Genomic DNA, 16227 nt, shown 5'->3' on the forward strand with positions numbered 1-16227 from the left:
AAGGTTTGCTAAGAAAGCTTTTTTTTTTTTTTTTACTATTAACCGTTCTCAATTTTGTTTGTTGCCCCTTTCCTTTCTGTTTTTCTCGGCCCTTTTACACTGGCTACCTTTTGCATTGTATGTTTTTTCTGGCTGCCGTAAAAAGTTGGATGTTAATTACGGGCGAAGCCTAAAGTTTTGGAGAAAATTTGTGCTTTTCTTTAAAGGAACTTTGCAATGGATGGTTCAAGCTGAAAAGTCAAGTTATTCGCGTGAAGTTCCAGCCTAGCTTCCCGTGCCTTTTCCTTGTATTTTGCACGAGTAGTATATGTGGCTTAACTGGCCCCTCGTCAATCAAAATCGAGTATTCCAGATTTCGAACACGTGACCAACAAAATTGGCCGACTTGATTTTTAATGAGGAAACATTATGCATGCATGCATGCCCAAATATGGCCAGAAAGAAAACTGGAACGACTAACGGCCGCACATTCCTAACACACCAGAGTATGACGTAATGAGGTGTCACGCACTCTCAAGAAAGAAAAATCACGCCAGATAGTGACATTTGACAAATGAAAAATTGTATTGTTTTGACATATTTACATGGCATGAGATGAGGGTGACGCAAGTCGTCACGCGTCCCTAAACATTCCTAACCCTAAGCCAAACTCTAAACTCGAACCCTAACTCTAATCTTTATGTCATCATGACACTTAACGATTGATTGAAATTGTCAGAGCAACAACGTGTCACACCAGAAGAGTCAAAATGGCACATACACCACACAGCTTTTTTATAACAGGAAATTTTAATAACAAAAAGACCTCAATGTACAGGGAAGAACCCATACTCCAGTCCTGGTGAGAAGCACCCGATTTATTGGAAACAAACACGTACAAAACTTTCCCTCCGAGCGGGAAGTGCTCGGTATACAACAATGAATATTAACAGCAGATACATATAAAAAATGTGTGCCTTTTGGAAGGAGATGTGGGTATGGAGACAAATTTGTGTGCAACGGTGACGTAGGTGGGTGAAGGGCCAAAAACTATTTACAACTCCATCGACAGTTCGGTATTGGGGAGGTCCTACTCATCACAGTCCATGGTTTGTATCCGTAAGGAAATGATTGAAAGGTGACTGGGTCCACCACACGTTTGTCGAACACCAGGCCGTACTTTTTCACATGGGGCATAACACGAAGTCGTTTGGTGGTAGGATCACGTGTAAAGAAACGCGGATTGAGCACCTCCACATTCCGTCGTTCCTCCAATGGCTGACGAATCTCCTCGAGTACATTCTGTCGCATTACCTCATAGTTCAGTTGAGCTGAGCCGAGGACGTTTAAGGTGAAGCCGCGGACCTTACAACACACCTTGCCTGACTTGGTGATATAGCCATAGTTTTTGGGGCCCCCCGACACGAATTCAGTGATGTAGTCCCCATCGTCGAGTTCGTTCGTCATGTCCCCGAGGAAATCTCCGAGCGGAATGTCGGGTTGTCCTGGATACCAACGGAAGATCACGGAATCCGTGTCGAAGTACAAGGCCTGCTTCCCCAGTTTTTCCAGGGATTCGTAGAGTCTGAGTCGGGCCAGACAAGTCGTGTATGCTGCCACAAAGATATTGGTGTGGTCAGAGGTTGGTGCATTATCGTCCACGGATGTGTAGACGATCTCTAACACATCGGAGCTACAGATCCGGATCGCATTGATCTTCAGCAACGGGTCAGACACGCGTAGGAACAGTCCGGCAGGGGACGAAATAGTCTCTACACGGGGTTTGTTCATTCGTTCACCGAATTTACCCCAAAAGGAGTTCAACATAAGTTTAGCAGTAGCCTTGCGCCCCGGGTTCTTTCGGATCATGGTTGGATCTAACTGGATACCTTCGTGTTCCTTGTACTCTCGCACATACCGGGCTTTGTCTTCCTCAGTTCGTACCCAACTCGGATACCCGCCCGATTCTTGTTTGATCTTCAGCCACTTGTTGACATAAGAAGCAAACAGTCCCTTTTGTCTCTGGCTCTCAGGGAAGTGCCACACTTCGTGAATGTGGACAATGGTGTACCCGAGTTCAACTGCTTTGGCAAGTTCCGGCGTGCACCATGTTCCACGCAGCATGCGTTGCTCAGGAGTGTGGCTGCACTCGCACGAACGGCTCAGAAAGGACTCTGACATCTCCTTTTCCACGCAGGAACGGCACAAGGGGAGAACGAGTTTACCGCCCCAACGGTACGGTAGCACAGGATGATACAAATGGGACGGAGGAAGCACATCAACTTTGGTCAGCCCGAAGTAATTTTGGATGTTTAGGTCTTCGGGATTGGTGACTATTTCAGGATGGCCCACAGGATACTCTCCATACTTGTTGACCCATGGGTACATTGAGGTGACATCCACGTATTTGATTTTTTCTCCAATCGACTCATCTACCTTATGATACAGGGTGGTCGTGTTGGTTCTACCACCGAAGAAAGCGTCACGGGGATTCAGTGGTTCCACTATCTCCAACTGGGACACAAACTTTCCTAACACTGCATCATTCTTAACCTTTCTGTCCCAGTCACACTCCCACATTTCCATGACGGTGTAGCCCATAGCTCTTAAAAGAGCTGTTTTTGCCAGAGTAGCTTCGTACAATTCTTGCATGTTACGGCCCGGGCTCAACTTACTGTACTGATTGCGCTGGGGGTAACAGCCCGGACATCCGTGAAAGAGGCAGCCGTGGAACTCGTAGGCAGTGCGGGTTCTCTCATCATAGCCATCCACGTGCATGGCACGAGCGGGAGTCAGGATACTGTGCTCTCCCTGGTTTCCGGCATAAGCAATACGGTCGGCTACTGGCTCCTCGGTAGAATTACTGGGTGAGACGTGACGTATTTGGTGTTCACACCAGTTAATCCACTTCAGAGCTTTCACTAATTGATTGTTCCTACTACCATGCCACCATGAGCGGGCTCTACGGCAATTGTGTTGGTTGGCAGATGCATCTTTCGCCAATAACGGTGACAGGCAGAAGCGATGATCACGCACTTCTCCATGGGATTGAACTTCCCATGCTGTTCAAATTCTTTCTGAAAGGCCTGGCACCCGGCTTTCAGTAACTCGACGTCAGAAATGCAATAAACTTTCATTTCATTCCGTAGAATGAACACGTAATCATTACGCACTTGTTCCTCGTACCATCGTTCAAACTCGGCTTTCTTTTTGGCATTCATACCATCAGGATCATACATCTCACGGGGTGGCATGGGTCCTTCGTATTCTTGGTTCTCTAAAGTATTGAACAAATGGGGAAAGAATCCCTTTTTCAGCTCGTTGAGAGCGAATGTGTCAGAAAAGGAATCGAGAGAGAAAGGAAGACAGGCCAAAGCATCGACGAACTTTAAGTTGCCACTGGTCAGCGACAAGACTTTGGATTCGACATTGATCTGATGTGTCACAGCTCGATGTTCTTTAAAAAATTCCTGTAAGATGAACATCGCGTCGTATCCCTTGAAATTGTGGAACACCACGACGACGTCCCGTTCCTCGCCGCCCTCTTTCAGAGTCAGGCCATCCAAGTACTTCAGAAGCTTTTTCGAGCAGACGTTTCCGTAGAGCACCTTGGTCTCGTCTGTCTCAGCGTCTTCGGCGCAGACCATGATGGGAGTCTGCACCCCGTCAGTATCCGTCACAGGCTCGTAGTCAGCGAATACAAACAAGGGGGTTGGTTTGAACTCATCTTCAAGTTCTTCACCCTGGTTGGAGTGCACCACACGACGGGTCTGGGCGTTTCTCTTTTTTTTCTTTCTCGGGTCATCATATTTGTGGTTCACAGGTTGAATGAAGCATTTGTGAGTGGCCACTTCCATGATGTTGGCACAATTGCCACATTTGCGGAAGCCGCATCAAAATGCTTGCATTTTATGACTCGGGCTTTCCTACGGAAGTCTTCAGAAACATCATTACAGTCTCAATTAGTTGAGGTGCAAGGATCGTGTTTTACCTGTTAATGTGGCAAAACGGAGAAATGAATAACTTCATTCTCTTGTATGGGCTGGTTCACACTAGCGACGGAAGCGACGGAAGTGGAGTCGTAAGCGGAGTCGGATCGGAAGAAAGTTCTGATCTAGTGTGAACCGGCACGACGGAAGCGGAATCGTAAGCCTCGCTTTCAGCATAAGCCTTGCTTTCATTTGGGGAGATGACGAGGGCTGCTTTTGCTATTGCTTTTTACTCTCATACGACGAACCTCTCAGCAGACACAATACTACGGTAACTAATACCCAAACGGAAAAACCCGAGAAAACTGCAGTGAAGTGAAGTGAAGTGAAAGACTTTATTTAATGAGGGTGACCCGTGACAGTAACTTAAGTTACTGATAAACTTGGGGCCCTCAGCTTAAAATAATTAGAATGCTAAAAATATATTATTTACAATAAAATGCTAAAATACGATATTATTTACAATAAAATACTTAATTAAGTTACTATTAAAAATGGTTACAAATAATAAACTGGATTTACAATTTCAAACATACTACGAATAATAAGAGTTAAAAAATTCCATTAGTTTTCTGAGAGTTAAGAAGAGTATTACATAATTTAGCCTTAAACGATTTAACGGACTTCTCTGTTTTTAAAGACCGGGGTAAACTGTTCCAATCTTTAATAGTTCTGACGGCGAAAGTGCGTCCTCCCTCAGAGGCGTTTCTGTGAGAGGGGCATATGGCTGCCAGCAGGCAGCCATACAACAGCATGATCCTGACTAACGAAAACATCAAACAAATGAAACTGTATTCACTGCTGCAATACATACTGGTGTGAAGTCCTACTTGTTTAGCGACATCCTCCCATGCTAGCCTTTTTTTGCTGTTGTCTTTGAAGTCCCTGCAGGACTTGTCATAAAGAACTACGGCCTACTGTTCTTGGGAAAGGCACAGTACTCTCAGAGTTTGTCTCAACCAATGAGCATTTATGAGGAAGATTGTTAGGTATGCAGACAGACACTGCATCGGCAGATTGATGGACAGGTTGATAGATAGGCCAGCAGGTAGGTTCGTAGATAGACAGCTAGGTTAAGTTCTGATAAAATGGAGGGTTTTTACGTTTGTCGATAGGTAGGTAGACATGGACATAGGATGGTCACATAGGTAGGTTTGGGGGAACGTATGTTGTCATAAGTTCTTATCTTTTTAATTGATAAGTGTGTAAATAGCACCATAGGTAGTCTGTCATGAAGGCTAACCAACATCTCCTTTCTCCCTAATATCAGGCGAGTATGATTCACCTTCTGCAATACCTACAATATTTTCAACTCTCTATCTTGGTACTCTGCCATTTTGTTATTCGTGTTCGAGGCTCTAGTAAAATTACTGCAACTTTTACTGAATTTCTCGCAATAAGGAAACTTACCGTCCACTAATAAAATTTGTATTTAATAGCAAATATGTGTATTGCATCACAGTGAGCTCACTTGCCTGATTGTATGGAGTACTTCCCCCAGAATTGAGGGGAGAAAATAAAGACCCTATTGTTATTTTTAAAATTTGTTTTTATTTACAATCTACTGCTGTTGTTATTACGATATCTATTTACGTAAATTCGTAAAATCGTTCCTTTCAAATAATAGCTATATCTTGGTGTCCCCCTTGCCATTGGATACATTTGCGTTCAGTGGTCCCGATTTTACCGCCTCCACGTCTTGTAAATAGCCAACAGGTCAGCTTCCACCCGGATGGATTTTTAACACGGATTCATTTCTATTTACAATATTTATCTCGTTATTTATAGTGTGCTCGATTAGCACGGCAGTGCTAAATACCCTGACACTTTTAAAATAAAGTAATTTATTAATTTATTACTTGTTTATCGATGAAATTTCCAATTATGCGGCAAATACGCACAAAGACACTTATGCTCACTGAATTGTGAATAGCATTTTTTGACACAATTCATCTGAATAAGTGGAACTCCGTTAATGCGGTCACCAACGCACCATGACCGTAATAAGGGAGTGGCCGTATTAACGGGGTAGGGTCAAATGTCATGACTGATCTAAATTGAGTGACGTCTTACTGAACAGATATACCACAATTGCACTTCTAAACAACTTTTCTTTCATAAGGATTCGAAATGCAGATATAATTTTAAAAAAAGTTGAAACTTTAATATTAACAATGAAAAGATAAACATAACTGGTATTAACGGGGTAAAATTATTGAGGAATATATCGTGTTAACGTGGTGGCCCGATTAACGGGGTTTTCTTTTAAAAAAAACATGTACAAAAAGATTGGCTGTAATAACGGGGTGATCGTATTGACGAGGTGACCGTAAGGCGGGGTTCCACTGTAAACTTAACAACTACATAAAACATATACAACGAACATAACAGAAGACAAACTATTCCTATTTTGTACATGATCCATCGTCTCCTTTTTGCTCGTTTTTGCTCTTGGAATTCGTTGAAAAAGATGTCGGCTGCTTGGCGCATTCGCCGGCCAACAGCTCTTGCTTCTGTACTTAATACACTGAAATGAAGATTTACACGCGGTTTAATATAATAATGCTAAATAAAAAACACCTCTGCTGAAGAGCTAATGTGAAAGCCATGGAAGCCAATTACAATAACACAAACAAAACAATGATGCATGATGGGTGAATGATGATGACACATCATCACGTGACTATACCTTCGCTGTGGGACACACTGTGTCATTCTACGCCGTGTGTTGACGCTGTATCAAGATTTCTGAACTAACTCTGCCAGGGGCCTTTCGTTGGTCTCAATGCTTCTTCCACCAAGATGTTACCTGACAAAATATGCTGGGGTTTATCTAGGATGGACTAGCATCCCATCGGGGAGGGAGGGTTTTCGTGGATGGGAGTTTATGGAAACCGCAGCTAAGCAACGGCACTGCATAATTGCTGTTTCGGTCATTCACCTCTGATGAATAATCGATGAGCAATGTAGGGCGTCACAGGGTAATCACTAACAGAGTTTATAACAGCATACTCAGTTGTTATATTTCTAAGAAACATCCGTCTAGATTTAAGAAAAGTATTCAAGAAAACTTAAAGTAAATGATATTAATGAAACTGAAAATACTAAAATTGCAGTCAGGGATGGACATCAGAATTAAAATTTGTGCTTGACACTGACTCTTGTTAACGTTAGAAACGACGGTAATAAAACTTCAAGGAAGTTTCCACCAAACTACTTCGGTCTTTATCGGTTTTTTAAAAAGCCATCTGAGTGAAATCTTAGGTGTGTGCTTAATTCGCTTATATAACAATATGACTCGTGTTCCAAGATTTTCTGATACATAAACTGTATAAAATAGCGCTGCAAATAGTGCTAAGCAAGTATAGTTAATGAGGCGTTATGCAAATCAGCCTAAAGTACGAGAAATAGGTTATGTAAAGCCGAAGCATGTCTCTAAACGCCTGTAGCAATATCTGTTCGCTTCTCGGAACATACACCGAACGCAAATGGCGGACTACTCGGTTGGCGCCCGGGACGAGCTGCATGAAAGCGAGGTTATTCAGGCTTTGATGTTTTGTTTCCCCCAAGAGTCCTGCTTCGTCGTCGATCTGATCTGTTTTATTTCGCTGTGCCCACGAGTTGCTGTGTTTGTGAATGCCACGAGAAGGGATAGAAGTCTTCCACTGTCGCCTCTAGGTGAAAATAGTAAATCAATGCAATTCGTGGAGACGAAGGAAAGGAATTCACGATCGTCTCGGGAACTATAGAGTTTGTCCGCTACATTTCAGGATAGAAGATCTTAGAAAAATCTTTACACGACGAGCTTGCGTGGTGTCTGGTGGTGTTCCAACACGATTTGCATGGCCAGTACCTTCCCCAAGGTGAAGAAAAGCTCCTCTTGGAAGACATCCTCTGTCTCAAAAGACGAAGTTGCTCACGTCCGCGTCCACTCGCACGGAATCACATGACACAAGTGCGACCATGTAATAACCAAGCGAATGAAAGTTGAAACCAGTGAAAGCCTTGAACCAAATAACAACGTCTTGGAAGTAAACGCGATCGCTCACCCATTTTCTAAGATATTCCAGCCTGAAATATAACGACCAAACTTAAACAATTCCTTCGGCGATCGTGAACTTCTTTCCTTCGTCTGTTTTCCCCTCAGAGGCCAATAGGGAAACTGAAAAAAAAACATCACTCCCTCTGCTATGGAAGATTCCTCTCTCTTCTAGTAGCATTCAGGAACACAAAAACGCCTAGGGAGGGCGAAACAAAACGGACCAAATCGACGAGGAAGCAAGACTTTTCTGGGGTCGCATAGTCAAAACACACCATCAAAGCCTGACCAGCCTCGCTTTCATGCGACTCGTCCCGGGCGCCTACCGAGTGGTCCGCCATATTAGCATTCAGTGTATACCTTCGCATCAAATGGAGGCTAATGTTCATGTAACTATGTCACATACATACGCGCAGTGCACTAGGTCAACCTTCCGCAAATATCTAGTATACGTTTTCCAATATCCTACGGGCTTACCCCAGAGAGAACAGCATTCTTGGAGGGCTTTTCACCAGTTACATAAACTTAGTGTTTGGAAGCGCAGGCCAGTTGAAGATCACAACCGTAAAGCTTGCTGATAAGGACAATTCGTTTTGGGTTCTCATCAACACCAAAGGGGGAGAGATCATTCGGCCCCCAAGCCGATTATGAATGATCCCTTGGTCGGTGGAAAACCCGTAAAGAATTGTTCTTAACATGAATTGGCTGTTTGTTGCTCTGCCCAATTAGTCAAAACCTAAACGGCTCAAAACAAGCAAATCTAATTTACCATACAATTTAGATAGAAAGCTCTCCGAAAAGTCATGCTGCTCCTCTCGGAAAAAAAAGTTCTCTCATTGTAAAATACAGCAGTAAAACCAAATACTTTTTGAAATCAAGTAATTGCCAGTAATAAGCTATACCGCAAATAAAAAGCCCTTTGAACAAACAGAAGTCCTAACCTTTTCTGTCTTTTGTCGCTTTCTAAACTCGCTGTCTTCGTGACTTTGGTTCCACAGTGATCTTTGAGCAAATAGAAGATTTACAATCAAACTGGGCCTCCAATATTTTTCCTTCAAAATAAGTTCTCCTAAGGCTTTTTGAACCTCGAAATTCGTTATAGATACGATTAATTAGTAACTGGACCTCTTGTCCTACAATTCAGGTAGTAATTGCGCTTGCAGTCACGCTTCCGGTCACGTTACGATACATGTGCCTATGAACACTTTAATATTAATAGGCACGTGCATCGACAACGTGACCGGAAATTAGAAACAGCGTGTGACAAAAAATGGCGGGAAACGCGGTTATTGTTGTAATTTCCGGTCACGTTGTCGATACACGTGCATATGAGTAGTAATGTATGCACACCGTCTTTTCCCGCCCAAAAGTTTGAATAATTACGTCGAAACAAGACAAGTGGGAGACCAGAGGATTTCACGTATTATTTTACGCCAAATTTTCCTGCGAAACGATTTAGTTTCTAAAGAAACTGTCGCGAGACGGAATCGTAAATTACTTTAGTAGGAGATATTCCTGAATTCGCGACTCTAAGGTCAAGCAAAACTTACATAGTTGCGAGACACAAATACAATGCATCTAACTCTCACCTTCCCGTGCACGTTGCGATCAAGTAACAGACTTCAGTCTTCGCTTTCTTTGTCTCAATCCTCTTCACGTCCTACTCTCAAGAAGAGGAGATGGCAAATGAAGATTTGAAGTTGGCGCTCAAACCTTTCTCTAAAAATCAACCAATCACAAGAGCGCCAGTGTGTTGCGTCATATTTCCGGTCCAGGTGATATGTGCCGTGCACGTGATAGGGTGCTGATTTTCTTAACTTAGCCACCAATCAAGTGTTACCTTGGGAAAGTACATTTCCAATCACGTTTTTAACATTGTTAGTCAACAAAAATAGTTATGTTCGAGGGCCTATTTCCGTCTGCTATTCAGTGCTATATATGCGAGGTTATATACTGCAATTTACATGAACTTTCATTCTATTATCAATTATATCTCATGATGAACAGATTTACAAATGAAATCCTTCACCGCTGTAACATTTCAGCGATGGTTTGTTTTGGAACCTAAGAGAATAGTTATGTCAACGCGCCACGTTTAGTATGCTTTTTAATAGTCATAATACTCCAGGACCAAGCTCTAAGTATGATTTCTAAGTCATTATTTTATCCCTTACCTGCCGAGATATTACAGTCAGTAAAGATACAAATAACAAACACAAGCGAACCAGCGACTATTCAAACAGAGATCTCGATTTATATTCAACAGACTTATTTTGTGAATTCTAAGTTTAATTCGACCTTGACACCGTGACGATCAAACTCCTACTGGATGAAACATTCAAACGCAGATATTTTACAAATAATGCTTTCATAGATAAGTTTCTCGCGGAAACTTCGCTTACCTTGAGGTCTTTCATAATCAGGCATTACAGACACAGTAGACAGTCAGCATTAGTACACGAGTCCGTCGCAAACTGATCCAAACTGATGTAGTCGCAAATGGAAAGCGAATTCATTTCTCTCACTGCAAACATGACACCTATTAAAGTTCCATAAAAGCGAAGAAAAATACCGTTTAATCCAACTTTTACAACCGAGGGCCGAGCAAATAAGCTTATCGTCGCTCAAGTCGTGCGAAAATCAAATTACGACTAAAATACAAATTCATCGGACAAATAGCTCTGGTAATAGCTCTTCGTCCTACCGTTTTCATCAGCATTCTCGACATTCAGTCCCTTTCTTCATCCTGTTTCTTCTTTCTCCTCTTCTTCATGTTGACCGGTCCACTCGGTTGAGGGGAAATAGTGAGTGCTGCAGAGTAATCGAAGAATATTTAAGCTAAGATAACTGCGCTACACTTTTTCCCGCTGCATACTAATTACATATTCAGTTCTGCATTTTTGATGAGTCAAATATGTTTGAGATTTATCTTGCAACTAACAACACAATTTCATTCTGTTAGATACTTTTGGATCAAATAATTGGGGCACTATGAATTGTAGATTATGGCGTTTCTCCTCCAAAGCAAGAATACCGCTGATGTTGCGTGCCACATCAATATTTCGAAACATTTCTGTTTCGATTCTGTTTACTGATTTTTCCGCGATCGAAAATTACATCTAGTCTTAATTTTACCGATATACGATCGAACGTATGGAGACTAAAATAGTAAAACGATGACATTTTGATAGTAACACCCTGGCAGATATACATCTTCCGCTGAAATTGCGCTTACCTTTCTTAGCCTTCTTGGCTCGGCATTGGTATGTAGTACGGCTTTAGAATCAAGCGAACATCTGAAATGACGAACACGGACAGCCCTGGTCACAATTTGCCGCGCTAAAAACATGAACATGACTCCCGCGTATCAATACAAAGGAAAAGAAATACTCTTCAGTACTGAAATAGCCATTTTCTCGTGGTTCAGAACTGACCAGAAGATTACAAGAAAAGAAAATACTTGTGTACCTCCAGTAGCTTCTAGCCACCCAGGTCACGCAAGGTTTAAAACGAACCAGGCATTGAGAATAATCAACTTCCGAGCAAGCTTTTAGAGCAACGTTCAGTTGTTTGGTCCATTTTTTCTACTTCTTTCTCCTCTTCGTCATTTCTACGTCCTGCCACTCGAGGGAAGACGTTGAATATGGCGCCAAAAGCTTCTACATAACAAAGTTCCCATATTTATGCATACGTCACTAATTTCCGGTTATTTCTCAACCGCTTACCATGCTAAACATTACGAGACTTTGTGACGGGTTTCGTATTTCGGGGTTACCTTAAGGAAACGAGACCCACATTTTGCAAAAAGAAACACCACCACCAAGTTCGAATAGTCAAACTGCCGGAGTAAATCGAACTGTCTTTCACTTCGAAGGCGCCATTCGTATATTGCTCGATATTGCCCTTTCGGGCTTGACAACTTTCATTGTAAAACATCAGTGAAGTAGAAAATCGATCAGTATAAACAGTACAAAAGGTCAAATGTGGTAAACCGAAGACAAGTATGGATTGCATGCAGGAGATATAAATATACTGCTGCCAGGGTAACCTGTTATGTCCAGAAGAGTTGTTCATGATCACCAATGATTTATAGTTAAGCCTGGTTCACACCTGAGGCTCTATTCCTTTTTAGCCTCAGCGATATAGGATGAAATAGAAGCGATGTAAGGGCTGGACCATATGACTTTCTGAAGGGGGGCTAAACAAATTCATGCACTCGACCACTACCGAGATAAACGTTAATGCATGTTCGTTGAGCCGAAAAAAGCGTGTTACACGAGAAAAAAATATCATGCATACACACTCCCCGAAACAAAAAAAATTCCTAGTGCATGAAAGGGTAAAAAAAAAAAAAAAAAAAAAAAAAAAAACTCATGCCTATACCAAATTACCCACTAGCTCCCCCTCAAAAGTCAAATGGTCCACCGCTAAGCCGAACAGTGCTGTTGTAGTTACAACGGATGCTAAGGGCAGTGTGGTCCCTGACAGGAATGGGATAGTCGCGTTCAGTATTTCCAACTATTTTTTTTACAAGCCCAAGCGAATTTGAACTGAACTAACCTGGTGCTGTTATTTGAACTAAAGAGCAAGCTAGAATCAATTTCCACGGCATTATATGATTCAACAAGCGGTGACCTGATTTTTTGCCAAGATTCTGCACAAACGCGAACCTCTAGCCGAACAAACGCTCTTATTTCAGTACAGCCAGAGCGGGACAACTTCAGCACTTTATCTGTGCCAGTTACTGTAGTTCACCTTACAACAAAATGGACCTCACTAAAGCCCCATTTGATCGATATCCAGAATCCCCTTATCAGCTGTTTTGTCCCTGGACTCGACAGAAGGACCAAGACGTCTCTGTTTGGTACAAAGTCCTCGGTGCAGTTTACGTAACTCTAATGAGTCTGGGAGTTTTGTTGATTGTGGTGGGTGCAACTCAAGGCGAAGGAGCTAACAAGTTTATTATTACGGGAATCGCTACATTCTGTTCGGGAGCTATATTGGCAATAGCTCTTGGCTGCAAACGGGTACACCAAGAAACACAACAAGGTAAAATTGAGGACGAAGCCGAAGAAAATTCCACTGGCTTTGCCGCACAACTCATCACCCTTGACCTGGATGGAAAAATGTACACAACACGCTTTACAATGTCTGAAGGGAAAGTAAAATACTTTTACGCTGAAAACTCTGATGATAGTCGTCAGATAAGAGAAATCTCCCACGTTTAGCGATGTCGTAACTTAGTATAAAATACTAGCTGAGCACACTGTTCGAATAGTTTTGTATCGTGGCGCATTTTTTTACGAGTTTGAAACATCAGTTACGAATAGGTGCTTGAACTGGAATGGAACTCGCACAGACGAGTCAGACGGCGATGAAAACTTCTGTAATTATTGAACAATACTTTGTTGAACTTTGTTGACTTTATTTGATCGTTAATTGAAATATTTGTTTTTCATTTGAACAGACAATGTACCCCCGCTAATTAGGACCACATGCATATTTAGTCTAAGGGCCGTGCTTAGCTGGATACCTGAGTGTCAACTTAATTTATATCATATAGCTGATCCCTTAAAATATCTCGTTGTAAAAATAACATGATAATATGAATTAAGCTGGCAGATAATGTAACTAAACTTTCCAGTGTCAGTTAACGTTTACGAAAGAATGACATTTCTTTGGCAGTAAATTGAGTTAAGTGGTAAAAGTGTAAATTTAGGTCGAGACGTATTCCAGCGATACTACACGCAACAACTTGTGTATACACTCCCTCGTATTTTAATAAATCAGTCATTTAGTTTCGTCTGTATGTTATATTTTATGATTATATGTCTTGTAACCCTTCGTCAGTACGTCTAATGTGTCGACCCAGAAGAGGCACTGCCCATGTACATGTTTAAACAAATATGGCTTCAGGAAAATTGGCAAGCGCTACTAATAATCCGGGTTTAACTAAGAAAGTAAGATTAAGAATTAAAAAGTACTTTATTCAGCTACCGATATTGTCGTGATCTAGTGAACTAAGAAATTCTCAGAACTAAATTTGAATGAAATGTATTGTACAGAGTAAGGAGATTTCACGTTTCATCGCCAGTTGTAAATAAACACTGTGGTGTGATCATTGCTGATAAGAACAGTTTCATATTTCTGTAGTAAATCTAGATGGTGTGCTTTCATTAAGTCTGAGTATGATGCCGCAGCTTTTGAGCATACGAATTAAATCTACTGAACAATTCTGGCATGAGGTACTGTTTGTTATGCCGTAAAAGCTGTTAAAAGGTGATCCTAAAAAAACACAGTGTGTGACTATTCAATTCAAATGAAAGCTTTTGAGCAGTACTTTCATGTGGTACTGTTTATTATCCTGTATACAAGGCGGTTCTAACTTTTACGTCTGTACTTGAAACTCTAGTTTGTATTACAACAATCTAAATGAAAGCTGTTAAGCGGTACGTTCGTGTAGCCATTGTTTGTTGTTTTTTTTTAAGTTGCAACAAATTTTTCTAATTTTTTAAAATGAACTCTTGGGAGTGAAAAGATTAAGACTGCGAAAATGACACTGATAAAAGAGCTCTTGTCATATTTTCATGAAAGGTCATATAAAACGTGCTTTTAGTTCTGAACTTATTCCAGCGATACCAGTTCCTCTATCTTCCACTTAGGTTCCACCACAATCACGGAATCCTCCTCTTCTGTTTCAGGCTCTATTACAACTTCTACCAGCTCATACCTTCCTAGCATCTCGCATCCGTTATCAAACACATATTTGCCCTTTCCTTTGGGTTTATCTTGCTGAAAACCTCCCACATAACGGTGATTGGCGTGAATGAGCTCTCCGGCCTCCTCCATTTTCCCCTGCACCCACATCCCCCTGTATTTAGACCCGGTGGCCGCATAGCTGTACACCCCTTGGCCGTGGCGTTGGTTGTCGGCCCATTCCCCCTCGTAAATGTCCCCATTCGGGTAGGTGTATTTTCCACGGCCATGACGGACGTCGTTTAACCAGTACCCTTCGTATTTGGAGCCATCGGGGTAGAAAAATGTCCCTTCGCCGTGTTTTATCCCATTGATGTAACTTCCGGTATATTTTCCTCCGCTTTGAAACCTGGAACCAAACATAAGAGTTTAAAATAAAGATAAAAGTGCCTACAATAACCAAGAAACAGAGACAAATCACCGAGATTCTCTCTCTTTGTAAGAGTTACCAGAAACCATCAGAAGTCTTAAAAAATTTTAGAAAACAAGCGTAATTTGAGAATGTTTTATTACAGCTACAGCTGTTATTATTATTATTATGCTATCAACGAAGTTCTTTTCAAGAGTTGACTGCATTCCTTAGAGAGAAAGTTTCTTCTCTGTTTATTTTGCTCTCGTCTGTCTGTGCATAGAGAGACGCACAGTATTGGACCGGGACAAATCCAGGTTTAATTCTTAGGCAGAATGCTAAAAGAAAACTCCGCCAGTCAAGACCGAAGCCTTGTAGTTTTAGTTAAAAGCTTTTCAGACTATTCATGATCAGTCTACTACCGCACGCAAAACGTTTTCTTAGTTCTATTAGTTCTATGAAGGTACATGCGGCGACCCTCGTCGGGCAGATGAAAGCATAAATGCAAACTTCTTCGGAAATTTTCGGTTTGGAGGGGGTAGAGTTTTGCCATTTGCTTTAGAATGGAAAAATAAACGGAACCTATATATAGAGAGAGTTTTCTTACTTGTAAGTTCCTTGTCCATGTCGCTTTCCATGTGAATATTCTCCCTCATATATATCACCATTCGGCAATTTAGCTTTGCCTTTACCATGCCGCTCCTCGTCTTCATTTCTGTCTCCTTCGTATTCCCCAAGATAAGGTGCTCCCTCGTCCTCAACACTTTCTTCATCGGAGGACATTTCTAAGCCGCTTTCAGAACTCCTTTCCGGGACGTTGAGATCTAAACCGAGCCGTATAACTGTCTGTTTATGTTCGTTTCTAAGGTAAAAAGTTGAATTTGACCATTTGAATAACCATTCAGCTGTATGTAAACACGCCAAAATATTTCATTGGTCGAATTGAGCAAACATGACAGTGGTGTGTTTGCTCAAGAGCTCATTTGTTAAACTATAACAAAATTTGCATAAAGGACTAAATGGTGAATGGATTTTGTACAAAATACCTGTCACATCGATTTCCATATTTTTCTGTGTTACTGCAAGACTATCCTCGGCTGTAAGAGTCTACAACA

At 41.6% G+C, this 16227-nt stretch overlaps 2 protein-coding genes across 10 annotated transcripts in view; both read right to left on the reverse strand.

Annotated features, from left to right (window-relative positions):
- Positions 1-16188, reverse strand: part of LOC145467104 (radial spoke head 1 homolog) — a 48752-nt gene extending 32564 nt beyond the window's left edge. The window contains exons 1-7 of one of the 9 annotated variants that reach the window (XM_081450638.1): positions 11476-14628; positions 11243-11346; positions 10712-10818; positions 10410-10546; positions 9597-9667; positions 6658-9009; positions 2901-6495 (exon numbers count right to left, since the gene is read on the reverse strand). In XM_081450638.1, the coding sequence (XP_081306764.1) occupies positions 2901-3836 (936 nt within the window). In that variant the 5' untranslated portion in view covers positions 3837-6495; positions 6658-9009; positions 9597-9667; ... (2 more) ...; positions 11243-11346; positions 11476-14628. Of the gene's footprint in view, positions 1-2900; positions 6496-6657; positions 9046-9132; positions 10547-10711; positions 10819-11242; positions 11347-11475; positions 15113-15719 lie in introns of those variants that run through there. The other 8 variants (XM_081450637.1, XM_081450634.1, XM_081450633.1 and 5 more) reach the window with 8 other exon arrangements.
- LOC145467306 (uncharacterized) lies at positions 1030-2757 on the reverse strand. Its single transcript, XM_081450847.1, has one exon. The coding sequence runs from the start codon at positions 2755-2757 to the stop codon at positions 1030-1032; it is 1728 nt and encodes a 575-aa protein (XP_081306973.1).
- Positions 16189-16227: the final 39 nt, after the last annotated feature.

This window comes from Orbicella franksi, chromosome 14 (assembly GCF_964199315.1).
Source record: "Orbicella franksi chromosome 14, jaOrbFran1.1, whole genome shotgun sequence".
Lineage (NCBI taxonomy): Eukaryota > Metazoa > Cnidaria > Anthozoa > Scleractinia > Merulinidae > Orbicella > Orbicella franksi.